The sequence below is a fragment of the Pestalotiopsis fici genome, assembly GCF_000516985.1.
Source record: "Pestalotiopsis fici W106-1 unplaced genomic scaffold PFICI_Scf_4, whole genome shotgun sequence".
NCBI lineage: Eukaryota > Fungi > Ascomycota > Sordariomycetes > Amphisphaeriales > Sporocadaceae > Pestalotiopsis > Pestalotiopsis fici.
Genome location: NW_006917094.1, coordinates 4,032,500 through 4,051,385, shown reverse-complemented (window position 1 = coordinate 4,051,385; position 18,886 = coordinate 4,032,500). Strand labels below are relative to the sequence as shown.

General features: G+C 50.9%; 9 protein-coding genes across 9 annotated transcripts; 2 read left to right on the top strand and 7 right to left on the bottom strand.

Moving 5' to 3' along the window:
- Positions 1-52: 52 nt before the first annotated feature.
- Positions 53-1,669, top strand: PFICI_07212 (uncharacterized protein; the record flags this gene model as incomplete). Its single annotated transcript, XM_007835793.1, has 1 exon — positions 53-1,669. One exon carries the CDS (start codon positions 53-55, stop codon positions 1,667-1,669), a length of 1,617 nt encoding a protein of 538 aa, XP_007833984.1.
- Positions 1,670-2,466: 797 nt separating this feature from the next.
- PFICI_07211 (uncharacterized protein) lies at positions 2,467-3,150 on the bottom strand (the record flags this gene model as incomplete). Its single annotated transcript, XM_007835792.1, has 1 exon — positions 2,467-3,150. One exon carries the CDS (start codon positions 3,148-3,150, stop codon positions 2,467-2,469), a length of 684 nt encoding a protein of 227 aa, XP_007833983.1.
- A 954-nt stretch (positions 3,151-4,104) lies between these two features.
- On the bottom strand, positions 4,105-4,497 carry PFICI_07210 (uncharacterized protein; the record flags this gene model as incomplete). Its single annotated transcript, XM_007835791.1, has 1 exon — positions 4,105-4,497. The coding sequence occupies one exon, from the start codon at positions 4,495-4,497 to the stop codon at positions 4,105-4,107; it is 393 nt and encodes a 130-aa protein (XP_007833982.1).
- A 458-nt stretch (positions 4,498-4,955) lies between these two features.
- PFICI_07209 (uncharacterized protein) lies at positions 4,956-6,374 on the bottom strand (the record flags this gene model as incomplete). The annotated part of the gene is made up of 2 exons (XM_007835790.1): positions 4,956-5,782; positions 5,876-6,374. The coding sequence occupies 2 exons, from the start codon at positions 6,372-6,374 to the stop codon at positions 4,956-4,958; spliced, it is 1,326 nt and encodes a 441-aa protein (XP_007833981.1).
- Positions 6,375-6,831: 457 nt separating this feature from the next.
- PFICI_07208 (uncharacterized protein) lies at positions 6,832-8,106 on the top strand (the record flags this gene model as incomplete). The annotated part of the gene is made up of 4 exons (XM_007835789.1): positions 6,832-6,877; positions 6,936-6,987; positions 7,054-7,186; positions 7,300-8,106. 4 exons carry the CDS (start codon positions 6,832-6,834, stop codon positions 8,104-8,106), a joined length of 1,038 nt encoding a protein of 345 aa, XP_007833980.1.
- Positions 8,107-8,149: 43 nt separating this feature from the next.
- Positions 8,150-10,399, bottom strand: PFICI_07207 (uncharacterized protein; the record flags this gene model as incomplete). The annotated part of the gene is made up of 6 exons (XM_007835788.1): positions 8,150-8,487; positions 8,544-8,640; positions 8,713-9,489; positions 9,548-9,669; positions 9,724-9,964; positions 10,019-10,399. The coding sequence occupies 6 exons, from the start codon at positions 10,397-10,399 to the stop codon at positions 8,150-8,152; spliced, it is 1,956 nt and encodes a 651-aa protein (XP_007833979.1).
- Positions 10,400-11,544: 1,145 nt separating this feature from the next.
- On the bottom strand, positions 11,545-13,719 carry PFICI_07206 (Fimbrin; the record flags this gene model as incomplete). The annotated part of the gene is made up of 4 exons (XM_007835787.1): positions 11,545-11,579; positions 11,653-13,339; positions 13,416-13,626; positions 13,697-13,719. The coding sequence occupies 4 exons, from the start codon at positions 13,717-13,719 to the stop codon at positions 11,545-11,547; spliced, it is 1,956 nt and encodes a 651-aa protein (XP_007833978.1).
- A 1,515-nt stretch (positions 13,720-15,234) lies between these two features.
- Positions 15,235-15,804, bottom strand: PFICI_07205 (uncharacterized protein; the record flags this gene model as incomplete). Its single annotated transcript, XM_007835786.1, has 2 exons — positions 15,235-15,346; positions 15,437-15,804. The coding sequence occupies 2 exons, from the start codon at positions 15,802-15,804 to the stop codon at positions 15,235-15,237; spliced, it is 480 nt and encodes a 159-aa protein (XP_007833977.1).
- A 2,238-nt stretch (positions 15,805-18,042) lies between these two features.
- Positions 18,043-18,667, bottom strand: PFICI_07204 (uncharacterized protein; the record flags this gene model as incomplete). The annotated part of the gene is made up of 3 exons (XM_007835785.1): positions 18,043-18,110; positions 18,171-18,263; positions 18,367-18,667. 3 exons carry the CDS (start codon positions 18,665-18,667, stop codon positions 18,043-18,045), a joined length of 462 nt encoding a protein of 153 aa, XP_007833976.1.
- Between the last annotated feature and the right edge of the window lie 219 nt (positions 18,668-18,886).

The following is an 18,886-nucleotide window of genomic DNA, read 5'->3' as shown; positions in this document are numbered from 1 at the left end:
AATTCGTTTCAGCCGGCACCAAGAAACGCCTGCTTGTCGCAAACCACCCACAATGGCAGCAGAAGTAGCACCGCTACCGCAGCTGAAGCTGCCACAGGGCCCTTCGCCCGTGACCGCAGAACATCGATACTGGAAGACGTTCAAGAACCAGCTCCGCATACCCTCGCCCACGCAGTATCCCATCACCCACATCACCTTCCCCGCGGTGAGCGCCAACAGCTTGAGTTCGGTCAGCAACGACCTCTTTGCCGTCACCACCGGTACTCGAGTACAGCTCTATTCGATACGGACGCGCAAGCTGGTCAAGACGATCACGCGATTCTCGGACATTGCAAGGAGTGGTGATGTGCGACGGGATGGCAAGATCATGGTGGCGGGCGACGATACGGGCAAGATTCAGGTCTTTGACATTCACTCGCGCGCGATCCTCAAGACTTGGGCTGGCCACAAGCAGCCAACATGGAAGACCCAGTTCTCTGCTGCCGACCTCACGACGCTCATGTCCGCCAGCGACGACAAGACCGTGAGATTGTGGGATCTGCCGAGCAACAACAGCACCTCGACCTTTGTCGGCCACTCGGACTATGTTCGAAGTGGTGCCTTTATGCCGGGCACCATGTCCAATATGCTCGTTTCTGGCAGTTACGATCAGACTGTGAAGCTCTGGGACCCTAGAGTCCAGGGCAAGGCCGTCATGACCTTTAAGCACGCCCACCCCGTCGAGGATGTCCTGCCGCTGCCTTCGGGCACAACCGTCCTCGCTGCCGCCGAGTCGCAGATTTCCGTTCTCGACCTAGTAGCCGCCAAGCCATTGCATCTCATCACCAACCACCAAAAGACCGTCACCTCCCTCTCCCTCGCATCAGGTGGTAAGCGCGTAGTGTCTGGTGGACTGGACGGTCACGTCAAGGTCTTTGAAACCACAGGATGGAACGTGGTAGCAGGCATCAAGTACCCGTCGCCTGTTTTGTCAGTCAAGGTCATCACCTCGGGAGCAAACGGCGATGACAGACACTTGGCCGTGGGTATGCAGTCGGGTGTTCTCTCGTTGCGAACCCGCCTCACGGGCCCCGAAGCAGCGCGCGAGAAGGAGAGAGAAAAGGAGATGGCCGCCTTGCTGGCAGGCAAGATTGATTCACACGACAAGTCCAAGCGGAAGCGCAAGGGTCGCATCGCGGAAGCCAACCGCCTGGACCTCGTCGGCGAAGGCGCCGATGTCGTGATTGCGGGCAACTCGGCCGCTCGCAACAAGTCCGTCAAGGAGAAGCCGTGGCAAAAGGATCTGCGACGCGGTCACTTTGTTCAGGCCCTCGACCGGGTGCTCGATACTTCGTCCCCGAATTATACGCCGCTGACGGTACTGACTCTCCTGGTGGCCCTCCGACACCGTTCCGCATTGCGCGAGGCCCTGGAGGGCAGGGACGAGGAGACGGTACAGCCCATTCTCAATTGGATACAGAAGCACATTGTCGACCCCAGATACGTCGGCATCTGTGTCGATGTTTCCATGCACCTTCTCGACCTCTACTCCGAGTACGTGGGTGGCAGCAAGGAGTTGGAGGACAACTTCCGCCTGCTCCACAAGAGGGTACGAAGAGAGATTGAAACGGCACAGATGGCAACACAGACTGGAGGAATGCTAGGTGGTCTGTTGATCGGAATGGCATAAAAGCCCAAGCTTGGCAGGACTGTCTGGAGGGGGAAAAAAATAATCGGAGGATGCTTGAATTTTACCTGCATAGCGAGGCGTTCTAGGATGGACAAAACAAAAAACAATGGCTCGGTGTGTCTACATGAGAAGAGTGTAGTAGTGCATTATTGTGGCTAGATACCTATCAGAGAGAATCCTGAGAATAAAGTAAAATACATCACATCATGTCCCATGACCTAATGCTCATCGTGCTTCGGCTCATCTGTAATTCGACCAGAAGTTCCACGCTCAAGGGCGTTGGCTGACTCCCCATCACGATGCAGGCCGTCGACTCCTGGTACCTCGTAACGTCGTGCCATGATACATGTAGGTGGTAGCTGTCAGGTACATCAATCAACGGATAAATTAATGATTCGAATGGAATAATGATTAAGCCAAATGATTGATAAATAACTTCAGGCACTATTGGGCAGGAACATAAGTGAAACTAAATGGTCCTTTTCACAACCAGACAACCAAAGCTGCCTAGCAGCTCTTGAAACTACAGCGCCTGTCGTATAATGGTTATTATTCTCGCCTTCCAAGCGAGAGATCCGGGTTCAATTCCCGGCGGGCGCATTTTTTTCTTCTTTTTTGTTCCATATTTCTGGTTGCTCTTCTTGGGTGTCCAGAGTTTGGTCTTTATTGGACTTTGAAACCTGCATGTTTTATTCTCATATTATTTTCTCTTGGACACAAGTCAAAAGTGTTTATTTTGCCCGCTGGTTTGGCTAACCAATACATTATTTGCTACATCCAGGGGGTTGAAGGTCCGTTTAGTTTGCAACTTCTTGGACGGGAGGCACGTTCTCTTTGTTCAAATCCACATCCCCATACTCGCGCAGCAGTACACCAACCTGTCTCATCAGAGTCCGCACCTTGTTGACCAGCTTGTCCTGTGCAGGTGTCATGGGCGTCTGCAACTGGTTCATCATCTCGGCCGCCTCGCTCACTTCCTCAAAGACTCTTTTGAAGACGACGCGTTGACGGTTCTTGATCCGTCCCGAAGTCAGCATTCGCTCCGACTCTCGATCTAGCACCTTGACAATGTGAGACAGCTTTGATTCGAGCGACGTGCCTACGCTCTGCTGGATATATCTTGGCTGTTGAGGTTCGCCAGTCCGAGTGTGTACATTCTGGCCATTTCGGGGTGCTGCCTGCGCCTTGTTCGTAATCGAGCCTAGCGGTGGACGGTAAGTCTCTCCGGTATTCTGAATTTGTCGCAGTGCAGGAATTGAAGTCGCTGGAGGATCCTTGGCGACGATATTCTCGCCGAAACCGGTTTTCTCAATACTACCGTCTCTGTGAGGGGCGCCCGCGCCGCCAGACGTTTTCGATTTATTTGATGAAATGGAGTTCTGGTCACCGGGACTCGGTTTGTTTCGAAGCTTCTGTCCTTTTGCCATTTCCTTGTCGAGAAGATAGTATCGCTGTTGGAAGAAAAAATTGTTTCCAGACATTGGATCGTGGTCTGGAGCGTAGGAATTGTGTCGGTAGAGTAAAGGTCAGAGGATTTGCCCGAATCAAGCACTCTGTCTTGGACTTCCTCCGCGCTTGATTTCTAATTCCTCGCAAGAGGCGGCGAGGCAGGAGCGGGTGGACTTGAAAGTGCGCCGCTGGACGACAGTTGCCCTGGCAGCTTCTTGTTTGTTGTTGCGTGCCCAGGTTCAAGGCGGTTGGTTGCCTTAGGGAAGTATCAAGGGACGCCGAGACTGTCAACTTCGGCTTCGTGCCACATCCTGTTCAAGGCTTTAGTGTTGTTCTAGTGACAGAAGAGACCTCTACGGCAAAGACCCCCCGAAATGTGTCTCTAACCCGTCTCTGGCCATTTTGACGCCGCAATGGCATATACAAAGTCTGTCCATGGTGGGGTCATCATTATTCGAACCGAAATGGACTCGTCTGCTGGATTTTTTGTCTATGCGTATGATGGTCTTCACCTGCAAGTCATGGATGTTTGAGAAAAAATGCCTAGATGTGAGCAAACAGCAGTTGGGTATCATTGTGCAAAGACTTGTATTACTCTACGGAGCTCGACAACTCTTGGACCTTCTTGATCTTCATCAACTGGTCCAAGGGAATATTTGCCATTGCAAAGAGCATGATCATCCATGTGCAAATGTCAACGCACCATCAACCTGTCCATGTTTTCCTTGGCCCAAAACGTCCATTTCCTAGCGGATATCCTGGGACGACAATGTTTTCCTGCATTGTTTTTGGAAAGCTCACTCGTGCTTTGGATTCCAAGTCAAAGACGCTCATTTCTATTGATACATTAGCAATCTTGTCATGGGCTATGGAAGATCCAACAAACAGAATCCTTCTTCAAAGCTCACAACTGCTTTACATGTTCGTCAGGTGTTTGTATTCCAGTATCCCGCCGTGGGGAAACCATACAAGGAAGAACAGTAAAATCAGGACATCTTGAGCGGCGACTTGTTGATAGGAGTCTTGGTCGGAGTCTTGAAATCAGCCTCAGTGCCACGCTCGGCCTGCATGCGCAGCCGCTCTTCCTTTTCGAGATCCTCGGTGTAGATTCTGAGCAGGTTTCGGCCCCGACGGTGGAGCAGTGTGACCTTTTTCTTCTCGGGCTCGGGTGACATGCCCAAGGGGGGACGCGGCGTGTGCGGATAGGTCCAGGCGGTGCCGCGGAGAAAGGCCTCGGACTCTCGCTTCAGCTGTCGACGGTAGCGGAGGTGGCTGACGACAAAGATGGTGATGACGACAATGGGGAGGCACGCAAGGAACACGTAGAGGGCGATCCAGTTGGAGCCGGCCTTCCAGTAGTCTCCCTCAATCTCCTTCATGTTGTTTGATGGCTCTGCGGTTGTTTGCGGGTGCTTGGCTGAAGTGTCTTATATGTGTGCGCGTCGCCGCGTATCGTGCTTCTTTGGTGTTTTGTTGTTGGGCAATCCGTACTGTCGAAAGGTGTTTGAGCGGCGACGCGACTTTTTATTGTCAACCCAGCAACGGACCTGTACTGTGCAGTTATTCACTCCCAAGCTTGTGCACAAGTATTCGGTCCCAATTATCATTCTTTCAGGCCACAGCTTATCGTAACGAATTTCTTCTTTAACGTCAAGGTAGGTCATCATGTATTGCCTATTGTAAGTCCAAGCACCAGCCGAACCCAGCAACCTCCTGTAAAAGGCAAAAGTGTTAGAAAGAAAACAGAATATCTGGGGATATCCCCAGCCCATGAATCGTAGCCATTATTATATATCTAAAGTTGTATCAATCTCTTCAATCTCTATTTGACCGAAACTCAATTCTTTGCCACGCCACTCAGCGCACCCTCTCGAAATGTCGAAACCGCATCCTTTGCTGATCCTTCTATATCAAATTCCCAAATCTGGTGAAAAATCCGTGTAATCTCACGGCTAAACCTTTCGGTACTACTCCCAACGTAGGGGTCGGTCCACTGAAAAAAGTCACAGGCCACTCTGCTCTGCTTGACAAGCCACTGCGTACGCGCATACCGCACATCATTGTACACCTTCAACATGTCGCGACACATGTCGGCACGAAAGCGTTGATCCGATGCTTCGTTTACAGCCTGGAGGAGCTCGGCCAGGACCAGGGCATCTTCCATGCCGAAGCCGGCGCCGGCACCCAGGTGAGGTCCCGCGGCGTGGGCGGCGTCGCCGGCAATACACACTCTCCCCTTTCCATAAAACGGCGCCGGGTGTTCCATCATGTCAAAGATGGCCCACTTGTCCATTTCTTCGGGCATCAAGTCGACCACGGCCTTGACCGCGGGGTGCCAGTCGGCAAACGCATCGACGGCCTCCTGCTTGCGCCCCCCGCGCGCAATGTGCCTGCCGTCCTCGGTCTTCCAGGGCTTGGGGTCGGATATCACCAGGAGCACGTTGAGCAAGTCCTGCGTCACTGGGTAGGTGATGGCGTGCGCATTGGGCCCATTGTACATGAAGCGCGTCGACGTTCTGTCGTTGCTGAGCGTCTTGAGCGCCTCCTTGGTCGGGACCAGAGCCCGGAAGCAGAACTTGTGTGAGTACGTTGGCTGAGTGGCTGGACTGTCTTTTCCGAGCACAAGTTGGCGAATGCTCGAGTGAATTCCATCGCAGCCAATGACTACCAGTACATGTTAGCACGCCTTATCACGGCGCGGATATCTTCTTTTTACCATGGCTGAGTGGCTATAAAGACCGACCAAAGTCTACTTACCAATATCAGCCATGTCTTGCGTTCCATCTCGAAAACGTATTCTCACACCTCCATCCTCAACCTCTTCAATGGCCTCGGCAGCTTTTCCCAGCTGTACCTTTTCCTCTGGAATCATCTTGACCAGCTCGTCCAAAAAGTCACTCCGCCGACACCCCTGGAAGCCTTGCTCGCCCAGGTAGAGCCGATAAATGACCTCGTCGGTCGCGGACCCGTCGACCCATTGAAAGTAGTCCTCCCCGTTGGCCATGGCGACGCGCTTGTACGCGGCGTGCAGGTGCCGTCCCAGCGCCGCCAGCGCCACCTCGGCGTTGGGTGAGAAGCCCACCCCGGCCCCAATCTCCTTGAAGGCGGCGGTGCGCTCGTACAGGGTGTACGATATGCCGCGCGCCTCGAGGCCCAGGGCCAGAGTCACGCCCGTGATGCCGCCGCCAATCACGGCCACGTGGAGGGGGCTGCTTGGGCTGCCGCTTGCGTTTGTGGAGTAAGGTGGTGCAAGCATTTTGATGTGTGTGTGTGTGTGTGTGTGTGTGTGTGTGTGTGTGTGTAGGTGTTCTACTCGACGACTGGGCAGATATTCATCGACCTCTATTTATTCCAGGTGACCCTGTCTGATCTCAAAGGGTATATGACAGTTTCTCAACGCTTGATCTATATTTACACGTTCTATTGATACGAGATCTAGCAGATACAAATATAGAAACTACAAACGACCACAGGTTCAGCCCCCGAAGTTGCATGTCGTCGGTGTTGTGTGGGGTATCCCGGGATCGGAACACCGGCACTTCGGCGTCATGATAATATAGCTGGATTCCATACATGGTTGGCATCATCACTTTTATCAAGGGAATACATGTTGTTTACTTGATCGATTCAATCGATTCATTACACAAAATTCGCCGCTTACGTATACTTGAATCGACGATTGCCTGTTCCGGGTTCAGAATAGTTTTTGTATTATGACCGTGGGTAGTAACACGTCCGGGGGAAAGGTGCTCCTCACAGGTACTGAGTCACGGGATCCAATCTTGACTTATAAAATACATCTCACTGATCGATATAGGTGGAAGCGGTTTCATAGCATCGCACATTCTCGATTGTCTTTTAGCGGAAGGGTAAAGGACTCCTCATATATTCCCGAAGCAGTTACTCATCGGATCTAGGTATTGACTATTATGCAGCTTCGAGGTAGTTGCAACAGCACGATCCAAACAAAAAGGACATCAGATCATTGGAGGAGTCGAAGCGCAGTATGCAAAGAATGTCGAGTATGCCGTGGTTGAGGATATAGCCCAGCCAGGTGCTTTTGACAATGTAAGCATTCTTCTCCTCAATTTATTCTTTTCCCTGTGATGCAATGTGGAAACACATGACTCTTTGCTTTTATCATGAGATCCAAGTCCATGAGATTAATATTCGCCATGTAGGTCCTTCAATCTACCCCTTTCGACTTCATCATCCACGCCGCATCGCCCTACCACTTAAACGTGGTCGATCCAGTCAAGGACTTTCTCGACCCAGCCATCAAGGGCACAACGGGTCTTTTGCAATCCATTGCCTCCCACGCCCCAACGGTGCGCCGCGTGGTCATTACCTCCTCGTCGGCCGCCATGCTCAACCCGGGCCACCACGCTGCAGTCTACGACGAGACCTTTTGGGCCCCCGCGTCTTGGGAGATGGCCATGGATCCGGCCCACACGTATCGCTGCAGCAAAGTGTTTGCAGAGCGTGCAGCATGGGAATTCATCGCCAAGGAGAAGCCGCGCTTTGATCTGGCCGTCATCAACAGCACTTATAATTTCGGTCCCGTCCAGCGCCGCCTGCCGTCCCTCGACGCCATGAATACATCGAATCACCGCATCCGCGACATGGTGCTCGGTCGGATGAAGGACAAGATTGAGCCTACGGCGCCGGTTTACACGTGGGTCGATGTACGAGATGTTGGTGAAGCCCACGTCCGCGCAATGACGCTGCCCGAGGCCGGGGGTAATAGGTTCTACATTGTGGGCGGCCATTTTAGCAACAAGAGGATTGCAGATATCATTAGGAAGAACTTTCCGCAGCTCAATGACAAGCTACCACCCGTGGACGTGGCCGACGATCTGCCGGATGACGTTTACCGGTTCAATAACACAAAGTCGAGACAAGTGTTGAGACTCGAGTACACAGGATTGGAGAAGAGTGTTATTGATACGGTGCGCTCAATCTTGGAGCACATGGACCATGATATCTAAGGATTAGCTATTCAACACTGCTCCATCGTCGCTCCGCAATTGGTTATAGTATTAAATACAGGCTTGTCAGCAGGCTCGGACCCGTGAGGAGACCGATCCAGAACATCATGTTACCAAGCGTCTCTCTGTTTCTCAGCAATTTTGTTCGGCTCAATTGCACCAGAGGCAATTGGGTCATCTGCAAGAATAACAGGTATCCCCTAAGCTTCTTGAAGATGCACCACATGACCAGCTCGTGTACGCAGGCTGACAAGAAAAACGTGATCAAGGTTGCCGTGTGCTTATTGACACGCATCGACGATATTGATGAGTGATAGACGTGTCGAAGAAGAAAGTTGTGCACCGGCCGATTCCAGTCGCGGGCGTATTGATCCCAGGAGACTGTGATATTGTTAGTCATCTCCAAAGCTCCTATATTGGAGAGTATGCCGGCTTACCGCTATTCCACCATGCATCGTAGAAACTCCGGTCCGCGAAATGAGTTAATTCGGCCAGAGTGTTAAGAACAGCCTCCCAAATGAGATACCAGACAAGCTAAGGACTTCTATTAGCGTTACTGGTCCACGAGGCTAATAGTATACGGGGTAAATAGGGCATTGTGCTTACTAGGTATTCCATCATGAAGGGGAAGACGAGATCGCTTAGCATCCAGGGGAATTCTTGGAATCTCTCGCCTAGTGTCCATCCTTCGTCCTTCATATTGACGGCCCTGATGACGACGGGGTAAATGTATGCCTGGGAGACCATGATCATGACGAATATGAGCCCAAAGACGGCTGATACCTTTTCTGCAACATATGCCCAGTTGATGGTTTCGGATCTCGGATATTCAAGCTCGTATACCAGTGTGGGTAGGCAGATAAACTCATACTGGTTATAGACGGTGAGATTGTTTGGATAGCAGTGGGCAGGATCCGTGGCTCTACCCTTGATCTCGTCGGTCAGGGCGTCGAGCTCCCACTTGATCATGCGCTCAAACAACTGGATCTGGTCCATATTCAGCGGTATCCCAGATTCTATCGCCTGTGAGATGTTCTCCATATCATCTGCGGTATCCGACCTGGTAATTGACAGGCGACGCTCTCTATACTCGTGCTTCGAGGGGCGGCGAGACAAATGAGACGTTGAGAGAGCAAAGGACGCTGTGTTTGTTTGCGGCGCCGGCAAGTCTACCGGTGATATATTCTCAAGCTGTTTCAATCTTTCTCCGAGCTGCTTCCGCTTTTCGTAGGCTGTCGAGAGGTGTCCATTGTAGAAAGCGTAGGAGTGCTGTTTCATGAGCATTACGAGACCATGCATGACGAAAAACACGGTATGTGTCCAGGGCCAATCCCGGATCAGCGTCAGTCCAACCACGGCGCCGATGAAAGTTGATTGCCAGACCTTTTGAAACTTGTCAGCAGAAGAGCGCAGAAGCATGTTGGCCATAATCATGACACACATTTTGAATTATCCATCCGGTCCGGTTCCAATCTATCCAGTCTTTCAGTACCAGCTTCTGTAAGAACAAGCCGAAGCCAGTCAGAAGACACATCAGGCCATCAGAGATGAGGAGCACCAGAACTATCAATCATTGTTAGCTTTCATCTTGAGAATTGTATCAAATTTTGCGCTCACCATCTCTCCTGAACATGTATTTCATGATTTCATTTGTTCCAAGGACATTGCCCGTCTTTCTCCAGTTTTCTGCGCCCATTTTAATGATTAGAAAGGCAACAGCAATCCAAAAGAGTACGTAGAAGCCTTGAAAGGGACTGTTGGCAGCATTTCGGTTCTGTCTATCAAATGCCGAAAATTGCCTAGTGAAGACCATGCTTCTAAGCTTTTCCTTGCGCGATGGTCTCGTCTTTTCTTTCTCCTGGGTGTCTCGAGTCAGTAGAGGTATCCAAAAGCAGAGTCGGGACGAACGCACCCTCTCCAAGCCTCTCCGAAGAACATCCCTTAGTTCGGTATCGTCGGACGCAATAACGTAGCTCTTTTTGCTTTGCATGCCATTCCTCAGCTGTGGCCTGCCTGGTGTTCCGCGGGAGCCAGGATTGTCATTGGGGTAGTCACTCGCAGCACCGCTTGTGGTGTTGCCAGAGGTATCTTCCGCTACATGGTTGGAACCATCTTTCCTACTTCTGCGGCGAAGCATGTCATTGACCCGCTTTCCTTCGGCTTCATCATAGTCTTCTTCACTTGGACTCTCTGAAGGGGTCCTGAGGCCCAGATTGTTGTTTGGGGACTCAATGACACCATCCAGTGCTGGTCGCAAGCTAACTGCCTCTGAAGAGCGATCGCTTGTCTCCATGCTGAAAATGGAATCAAGCAGATCCTTGGATCCCCAAATTTATGATTGAATATGGAACGTCGGGTCCCTCCTACTTGCTTCCTCCGAATCGGGAAAGTATGAGCAGAAGAGAAAAGAAACGAATTATTATAAACAAAAGAAACTGCAGTGATTGCAGTTTCCAGGCGCGAGCCGAATGCTTTTTTGTAATGTATTTGTGTAACGAAGCAAAATTGATTGAAAATTGATGTGATTTCTCAGGATTCAGGAAATGTCTGGAAGTAAAGTCTAGGCATAACCGACCGGAAATAGGCTGTTGATGGGTGGAGGATCCGAGAGAAAAGTAATTCCTAAAAATACTCGTCGACTACAGGCAGTCCCCGATGCCCTCGTTTAAAATCCGCGTGTGTGTTCTCTCTTATTGAATCTGGGCCCGCAGAAGCCGAAGCTGAGGTCAGCAGCAGGAACGTTGTAGGAAGCCAGAGGAAGCTCGAGTCAACAGCCCACCCCCAACCAAAAGCTGTAAAGCCCCGAAGGGTAATCCGGCTCCCGACAGGCACTTTTTTTTGAAGCTTCCGGTTCCCCCGCCTGGGGGTACGTACATATGGCTGCATACATTCATGCTTAGGTAGGCGCGTACCTCCCTCCCTGTGCTGGAGCTCAGCCAACCTTACAAACTTTACCTGCTTACCTCTTCATACATGGATGTATGCTGCTGCGTCAAAGTGGGGGAAAAGTGTCCAATAATTAATTCATGCTGGGTCAACCTGGCTGCCTACCCACTTCAATGAAACGTACTATTTCTGGTTATGATCAAGTGCTGGTCTGACGTAACCAGTCAGTAGTAAGTAGCCTTCACTTCCATAGGTATGTTTGCACATATTATTGATAGGCATCAACATTGCTCTACTTCGCACAGGCACAGGCATGGAAACATTGCTGCATCGGTAGGTAGGTAAATGGGTATTACCTAACCTAGGAAGGCAAATATGGCAGCATGCTCGGGGTAAACTTTATAAAAAGGCTAAGCGTAGAATTAAACACAATGGCTTGATACCAGCACAACTTGAAAAATCGAAGGTCAACTTTTATTTTCTCTTCTTTTTCTGTCAAAGGCAGCCTTGTTGGTGATGCAAGCTGATCATCACGATATTCGCCAAATTCCTCTATTGCATCTTCTCGGATGTCGCCATCAAAGAACCTAACACGTGAACATTTGTCAGTATTGATTACAATGTACAATGACTGTTTCGAGGACGGCTGATGCTGCTTACCAATAAAAGTCGTCACAAGTCTGCTGCGGACTTGGCAGATATCCTCGGGTACGAGCCAGATGGTGGCACCCATCTTTCTTGCTATGCTGATGGCCAATTTGGCGTTCATGTAGGCATCCTCTTCAGTGTTGCCGGGCGTGACAAGGTCGTAGTCAACGTAGCTGCTCTTCATTCCATTCAGGACATCAAGCAAGAACACACCGCTGGCAATGCTGTTGTCCTTGAAGGAGCGGACAGCCGAGTTTCGGCCGCCCTTCTTGCTCTGGTCATTGGCCCACCGAACCATTTCCGCATCCGACATTTCACGCTTGCCTAAGCGCTGAGCGAGAGCTGACAAGGTCAAGGTGATGTCCTTTCTCATCAATTGCCAAACAAGACCCAGGGTCAGGAGCTTGACACCGTCCGTGATGTCGGCACCCTGGATTCCAACCAGCGAGAAGCCGTTCTGCTTGCCAAGTTCCACGGCATAATTCGTGTTTTCAACAGCCTTAAATCTCATGATCTCACCGCCATGGGCGGGCCGCTTGTTGACATGTCGCCAGTTCACAGAGTTTTTGATAACCTTGTCGTAAGCCTGGAGTAGAATGGTGCCATCACGTAGATCATCAAAGAATGAGACCACTGCTGGCTGTACGTCCAGACTGTTGAGCCATAGAGTAAACACTCTTGCCTCACGCTCACCTTCGGCGTCAAAGTCCTCCACTTCGAGCTTCTCCTCTTCCGTAATGGGGTCGAGGCACGGGTGTGTGTTGAACAAGTTGGCAACAAAAGCAAGGTTGAGCTTGGGGTTTCCAGCAACGAGTGACTTGGGTGTCAAGAACTTGCGGCAGCTCAGCTTGTCAGCATCCTGCAGCACCTCTTCCGCCCTCTGAAGAAGATCCCGTGTTTGCAATGGGGCACGACTGCAGCCATACTCGTGTCCAATCTGGGCAAGCAAAACTGCGTAGTTCTCTCCATCCTTGACATCGGTCGAGAAGTTGTTGACTCTGCGTGGCCAGTTGGCAGCCTTCAAGTGGTAGTTGAACCATCTCAGAAGGATCTGCTCCGGAGGGAGGCGGAGGAATTGTTCGAGTGTCTCGTCCTCTTCAAGAAGTCTGTACAGCTCGGGGTGGAGCTTGATGTCGATCTTGCCCAAAAGACCTCTCCGGATGATCTGCCAGATGAGACCTAGAATCAAGTGCTCTCTGACCTCGATGATATCTCCGCTACCAATGTTCACGACCGAACATCCAATACCCTTGGCCGATTCAATGACAATGTTGTTGTTCTCAGTCATGTGGAAGGCATTCAACTTCTTGATCTTCCTTCCAGGCACGTTCATGACACGCTCATCAATAGTGTCGGGCACACTGTCGTTGATCAGCTTTGCTAGCACGAGACCGTCCTTGCACTCGTCGAACATCTCGAAAGTGTCGGTAGGGAAGGGCAGGCGGTCGCCAATGTCGGCATCACCGGCAAGAACAGCATTGATGTGGCGCGTGAACTCGGTACGCTCATCCTCGTTGATGGTGTGTGTAATGTTAGCATTGGAACCTTGCACGTGGATCTTGCCGATGCTGCCCTTGGAGGCGTGACCTCCACCGGTTCTTTGCGAGACGATGCCAGGTGAGGGGGCAGCAGCGCCAGCGCCGCCGCCCGTGTTCATGCGCTTTTGTGCCGGCGATGAATCTCGGAGCTTGGCAATCAGCTGTGTCATGAATCCATGGTCAGTCAAGGGGTTCGCAGTAATGGGTGGGAAATGGGAGCGGAAAAGTGCAACATACACCGACATAGTCCTCGAGTTCAACTCGTCTGGAAGAGTCAAGCTCGACCTCCTTGAGAGCCTGTCTAACAACATCATAAGGCTGGTGCTCGCTCTGTTGGGTCGCCTTGATGGCAGTAGCCTCTTCTATGTAGCCTTTGTCGTCGACATCGAGCTTCCGGAAGGCATCGCTCAGAGCAAAGATGTCACCTTGCTGGAATTGAGGGTATTTCCTGGAGATGGAAGCGTTAGTGATCTGACCGTGGTGCGCGCGCGGTATCCTGAGTATGGGGTTTGACGCACCTCTGTAGCTTGAGCACATTCATGGCGTCGGAGTAGTGGCTGTGGCCAGTGTGGTCCCCGACGAGAGAGTAATGATTGCAATGAAAGATGGATATATGCGAGGGTGCTTGAGACGTTTGGCCCGTCCGGCGCGGGGTGTCGTACAAATGTTGGTTGTAGTAATAAAAGTTGCAGACAATGACAGCCGCCTTTGCGATCTGGGAGGCAGATGTCGTGGGCTTATCTGCAGTGTGGAACAAATCAGGTAGCAACGATTGCCAGAGAGATTTCTTATGTTGTTCGTCTTGTGCCTTCTAGGCTGATGCTTAAACAAAGTTTCAAGGCTTCTCCTGAACCGACTGGACTTGTATCGAGCGCCGGAGTCGACAGGAAGTTGGTGGGGGCGGGTGCGCGGGGTCTGATGTAATTATTCGGCTTTGCACTAGGTACAAAGTAAGCTAAGCAGAAAAAAGCAGAGAGCTCAAAGCCACGCTGACTTGCGTAAGGCCCATTCAGGCAGCGGCATTCTTTTGGGTGTCGGTTCTCTTGTCTTGTCTCGCGTTAGACATCAACTTCGGGTTCCAACTCGGATTCCAACAGGATTTGCTGCGGCAAATTGGGCACCCAACCTGATTTGACAATGCGATTCACCTCTTATTACTGGATGACCGATCGGCTGGGTCCTTGTCTCAATTCAGACTTGTTCACTTACTGTACTGGACCTTGCTACAACTAATGCCAAGTATTCATTCCCTAGGTGTGCAGCTTGGTCTTTCATCATACGACTACATATTACTCACCGGGTCCTGACTTCTACGAAGCCAGTAAGAAAGCGATTGCTCTTGTACCCGCGAGTGACCTCCTACTTACAAATCTTGATCCTGAACACTCACTCACGAGGGTATACATCAGCAGAGAATGTATCCTCTCCGTTTCATCGACAGCAGCGACGTTTCTGTTGAGGCATATCCATAATCTCATGGACACAAAGCTACTTGTACGAACACAGAACATGGCGATTCTATTCATGCATTCCATTTCCTCTGCTATTTAATGTAGGAGGATCTATAACATTGCTTCTTAGATTGAATATTGTCAATCTATTCCCCACTGCCTGGTGGGCTCCGGGTTCTGAATTCCCCGGATTCTGGGCTCTCTCTGCTCCTCCAATCTGCAGAGCTGCAGCAAATCAAACCGCGCCTTGAGCGGAGCAGCACTACTATTCATAACAACATGCTTGTCTTTCCCAGCGTTTCCGTTGTGAAACATCAATACAATAATCGTATAGGACCCTGCCTTTCCACACAATCTAGTCGTGTTGGGTCTTGTCAAATTCAGAGAAGAAAAAAATATGAAAGGGTTAAAAGGATTCCCCCAGTCTCGACGTCTTGGGGTACCCGCCCTCAGGAACCCGTATCTTGTCGCACGAGAGCAACCAGAAGCTACCTGCAACCGGCTGGGAGTCTTGCACTGCACAAGTCAAGATCACACACTCGGCATGCAATCATATGCGCTCCATTCCATCACCAATCACGCGAGAGCACCTTGAGGCAGACCTCTTATGCTGCGGCGGTGATGGAGTCGGGCTTGATCGTAAAGTTCATCAATGGTGTAGTCGTATCCTCGTTGTAAGAGACATCACCATCGCCCGTGAAGTTCCACCATGTGGTGCTGCAAACGAAAGGTCCATGGTCAGCACTTGATCGTTGCCACCGAGGCGCATATACATTATGGTAATAGCAAAAGGGACCAATCACTTACGAAGTCTCGAGGTCTGTATACTTGAAGCTCAGCTCAATGTGCGCAACAACGTCGGAGCTGGTGTTGGATGGTGTAGACGGCAAGAGCTTGGCAACAACCCGGCGCGCAACATCAGCCTCGTCCAGCAGGTCACACTCCTCGTACGGACCACCCTCCTCGCCGCCGGTGCAGTATGCCAGGAACGCCGGCCGGGCTGGGTTGTTGTCGTCAGCCGGAGCCGAAACGTTGAAGTCGTAGTGGCAGCCTTCGTCGTCGCAACCGGCTTGCCAGTTTGTGACAGACCAATCATAGCCTTCAACAGCCTGCACACGGAACGGTCCGGCCGTAACGGCTGTGGCTAGAGAGGCGAGAAGAACAGCGGCACGCATCTTGAATGTGTTGGTAGTGGATTATGCTCGGACGCGGTGCTTGGACGATGATTAAGGGTATATCTTTCGTCTTGCTTGAGTTTGTTCTCTCGTATGTAGTAAGTGAAATGACAGCACGGGAAACATCCAAAGTGTTTGCACAAGTAGGACGAGGATACTTAATAAGGCAGGCGATCCTATCTGCGGATCAACAGACCATCGTCATTTCAGACCCGCCGAATAACCTTCTTATTAGCATACCCAATGCATTCCAGGAACTCAGGCGAACAGCCATCCCAATCCGTGCTCCTCGCCCTTGAATAGGAAATACGAGGGTTGCGTCGCAAGCGGATAGAACAGCCACATCCCTGTGTCGCGCCCGCGACTTTTTGTCTTTTGGCCGGTGTCGTTCAAGGTTCATTGGACGACTCATTGTCGCCAAGCCAGTTGAGCGCCGATCTATACCTCCCACAGAGTCCACGCGCATGCCAAACTGGAATTAAAGGGGTTCATCCCACAAAAATGCCCGCCGCAGGTACCAGCATTTAGGCCCTTTAGTTCCCTCCTCTCAAACCCACCGCACCAGCACTGGCCGCTTCAGGGCCGTTCAAAGCAGTAGCCCTCTCTCACCGTTCTACCGCGTAATAGCACGGCTACTACTGTCTGCAAATACATCTACTGACGACGTTCGTTTGTTTGAGAAGTTCGGACGAGGCTGGGCCAAGCAGAAATCTCCATATTGAGAGACGACAAAATTTGTTCTCGACTCTTCCACAAAGTCGCCTGGTCCGACAGACAATGGAATAGCCCCCAGGAGGGATCAGCAATTTGAGTTCTCGGACCCGACACTACGCTTACCTACCTACCTTAATGTAAATCCTCCACAAACTGAAGCATCCTATCGGCATTGGCATTCCGCGTCAGTCAGCCAGCATCAAACCATTTGTCTAGTCAGGTACTATAACACTACAAATGGATCTGTTGCCATGAGTAGGTATGGCTTGGTGGCTACTGTTGATACTTTGTATCGATCTGGTCTTGGCAGTCGTAGTGTACCGACGATTGCGAACCTTGCCAAAACAATGTTTGCCCGAATCCCTACGTGCCAACGAATTGGCAACAGCTTGCCATGCTCGAAACAGTACACTGGGGAGCAATCATGGATCAACATGGCTCGCCAGATACGGTCGCTCCAACCTTGACCTGTCACTTTCAACTTTACCAGGGCCTCGTTTTTGGAATGCCAAGAGCAAGACTCAGATGGTACTGTTTCCTTTGCATTGATCCATTGATTGATCCTAAAGCCACTATTACCATGTTCATATGCTCTCGAAAGACAATTGCATTTCTCCAAGGCGGTGCGGGAAATAGTTGTTGTCTACACACCACAGCTGGGCTTTGATTCCGGCTGTTTCAAGACATATTATTCTCTCCTGCTTGCCTCGAGATCAATCTTGTGCCTGACTTTCCTTTGACATAGGACTTACACTGCCCCAGCCGGTACTCGTCATGGGCACTCATGATATCTACCAAGGCAATTTCCTCGAACGCGTCAGCGAGTACTCGATAAGCAAAATTTGACAAGATGAGGAGAATCGTAAAGCTGCCTCCTTCTGCCAATACAGGTTTGAAAACTGGGTACCAAAGCCCATGTGCCCTTCTACGAGATGATGACTTGGTGGGGCAAGACCACTTGCGGCCTATCCTCTTATTCGATCTCTCGTCTGATCACATTGTCTCTTGGAATGGCTCTCGCTCAATTCATTTTCCAACGAACTTGCCGCCTGGATCATCCTGCAGCACTACCATGAACAGCCGAAGATGTTGGATAGTTTGTACATGCCAACCCGAATGCAAAGCCATTGCGAATTCTTGTTGCGACCGAAACCACTAATAAAGTCATTTAAATATTGCGCAAAACTTGTTGGAGGCGCAGTATCTAAAAGACATTCCAATATCTTGAAACGACTATATTCCATCACAGCCTCGATCGCATCAGATTCATGTCCTCGGTTTCCTCGACACTCTACATCGGACATATGGGCAACATGGGCAGAACCTCTCCCGGTGAATGGCTCATAGTTCTCCAAGCAAGGAGTTAGGAAGTAGTATCAGCTCCATACAGACACAAGGAAGATTCCATTATGAGCATGTCACTTGGATCTCTCCCATATCAGTCGCGCATTGCATTTGGTCCATGCACAGTAAGCCTACCGAGTGACAATGACGTTGAAAAACAAGTACGAATTGAATATATCATCAGCCTGATTTGCTATGTACACATAACGCGATTCCGCCCAAGGATAGGATCATTCCCATCCACGTATCTACAATGCCTGAGTAAGTTGATGGTCTTCGAAAGTGCAAGGCGGGGACAGTCAACTTACTTCTATCAATGACCTTCTTTTCAACCCACCAGTCTCCTAACACCGTAAATAGAAAAGCGAGAGTGTTCACAATGGGTACCGTCAAGCTCAGCTCTGCGGGTGTGCATATCCTTGGTTAGCATTACGAACAAACAAACCCTATCAATGGTAATTCAAGGTGTCGATAACGCGGGCATGCAAAGCGAAAACAACATACCGGCCTGTCCGATCAACAAAAAGAACCACACGCTGCCAGTCAGGTTGATGAGGAGCGGTACGGCATATCGGGGATTCTTCAAGAGGTCCAGCACGGCAAAGAAGGCGCCGTACACCTTGCTCTTCAGCCAGCTCGACTTTACGTCGTCGCGGTCTAGCGTCGGATGGGCGGGAGGGTCGTGGTCGCGCGCGGCGCGGCGGATAAAGGGCGTCGTGAAGCCCCAGGCGATGCCGACCAGCAGGAAGCCCAGGACGTAGTTGAAGGCGGGCGGCTGGGATTCATCTGCCGACGGTGCAGACATGCTTGTTCCTTCTTCTCCTTGTGGTCGGTATTCCCCTTTTGTTTAAGAGACAAGTATTTCCAATTCGTAGTACTCCTGGTCTCGAATATGTGGCCTCGGCGGGGGGGGCAGTCGGTCAATTGTGATTGACAAGCAGTCAATGTTGGATCACGGTCGGCTACTCGGAGTCCACGGAGGGAAAGGTAAGTCGGCGCCCGCGTTGCTGGTTGCGGCGGGCTT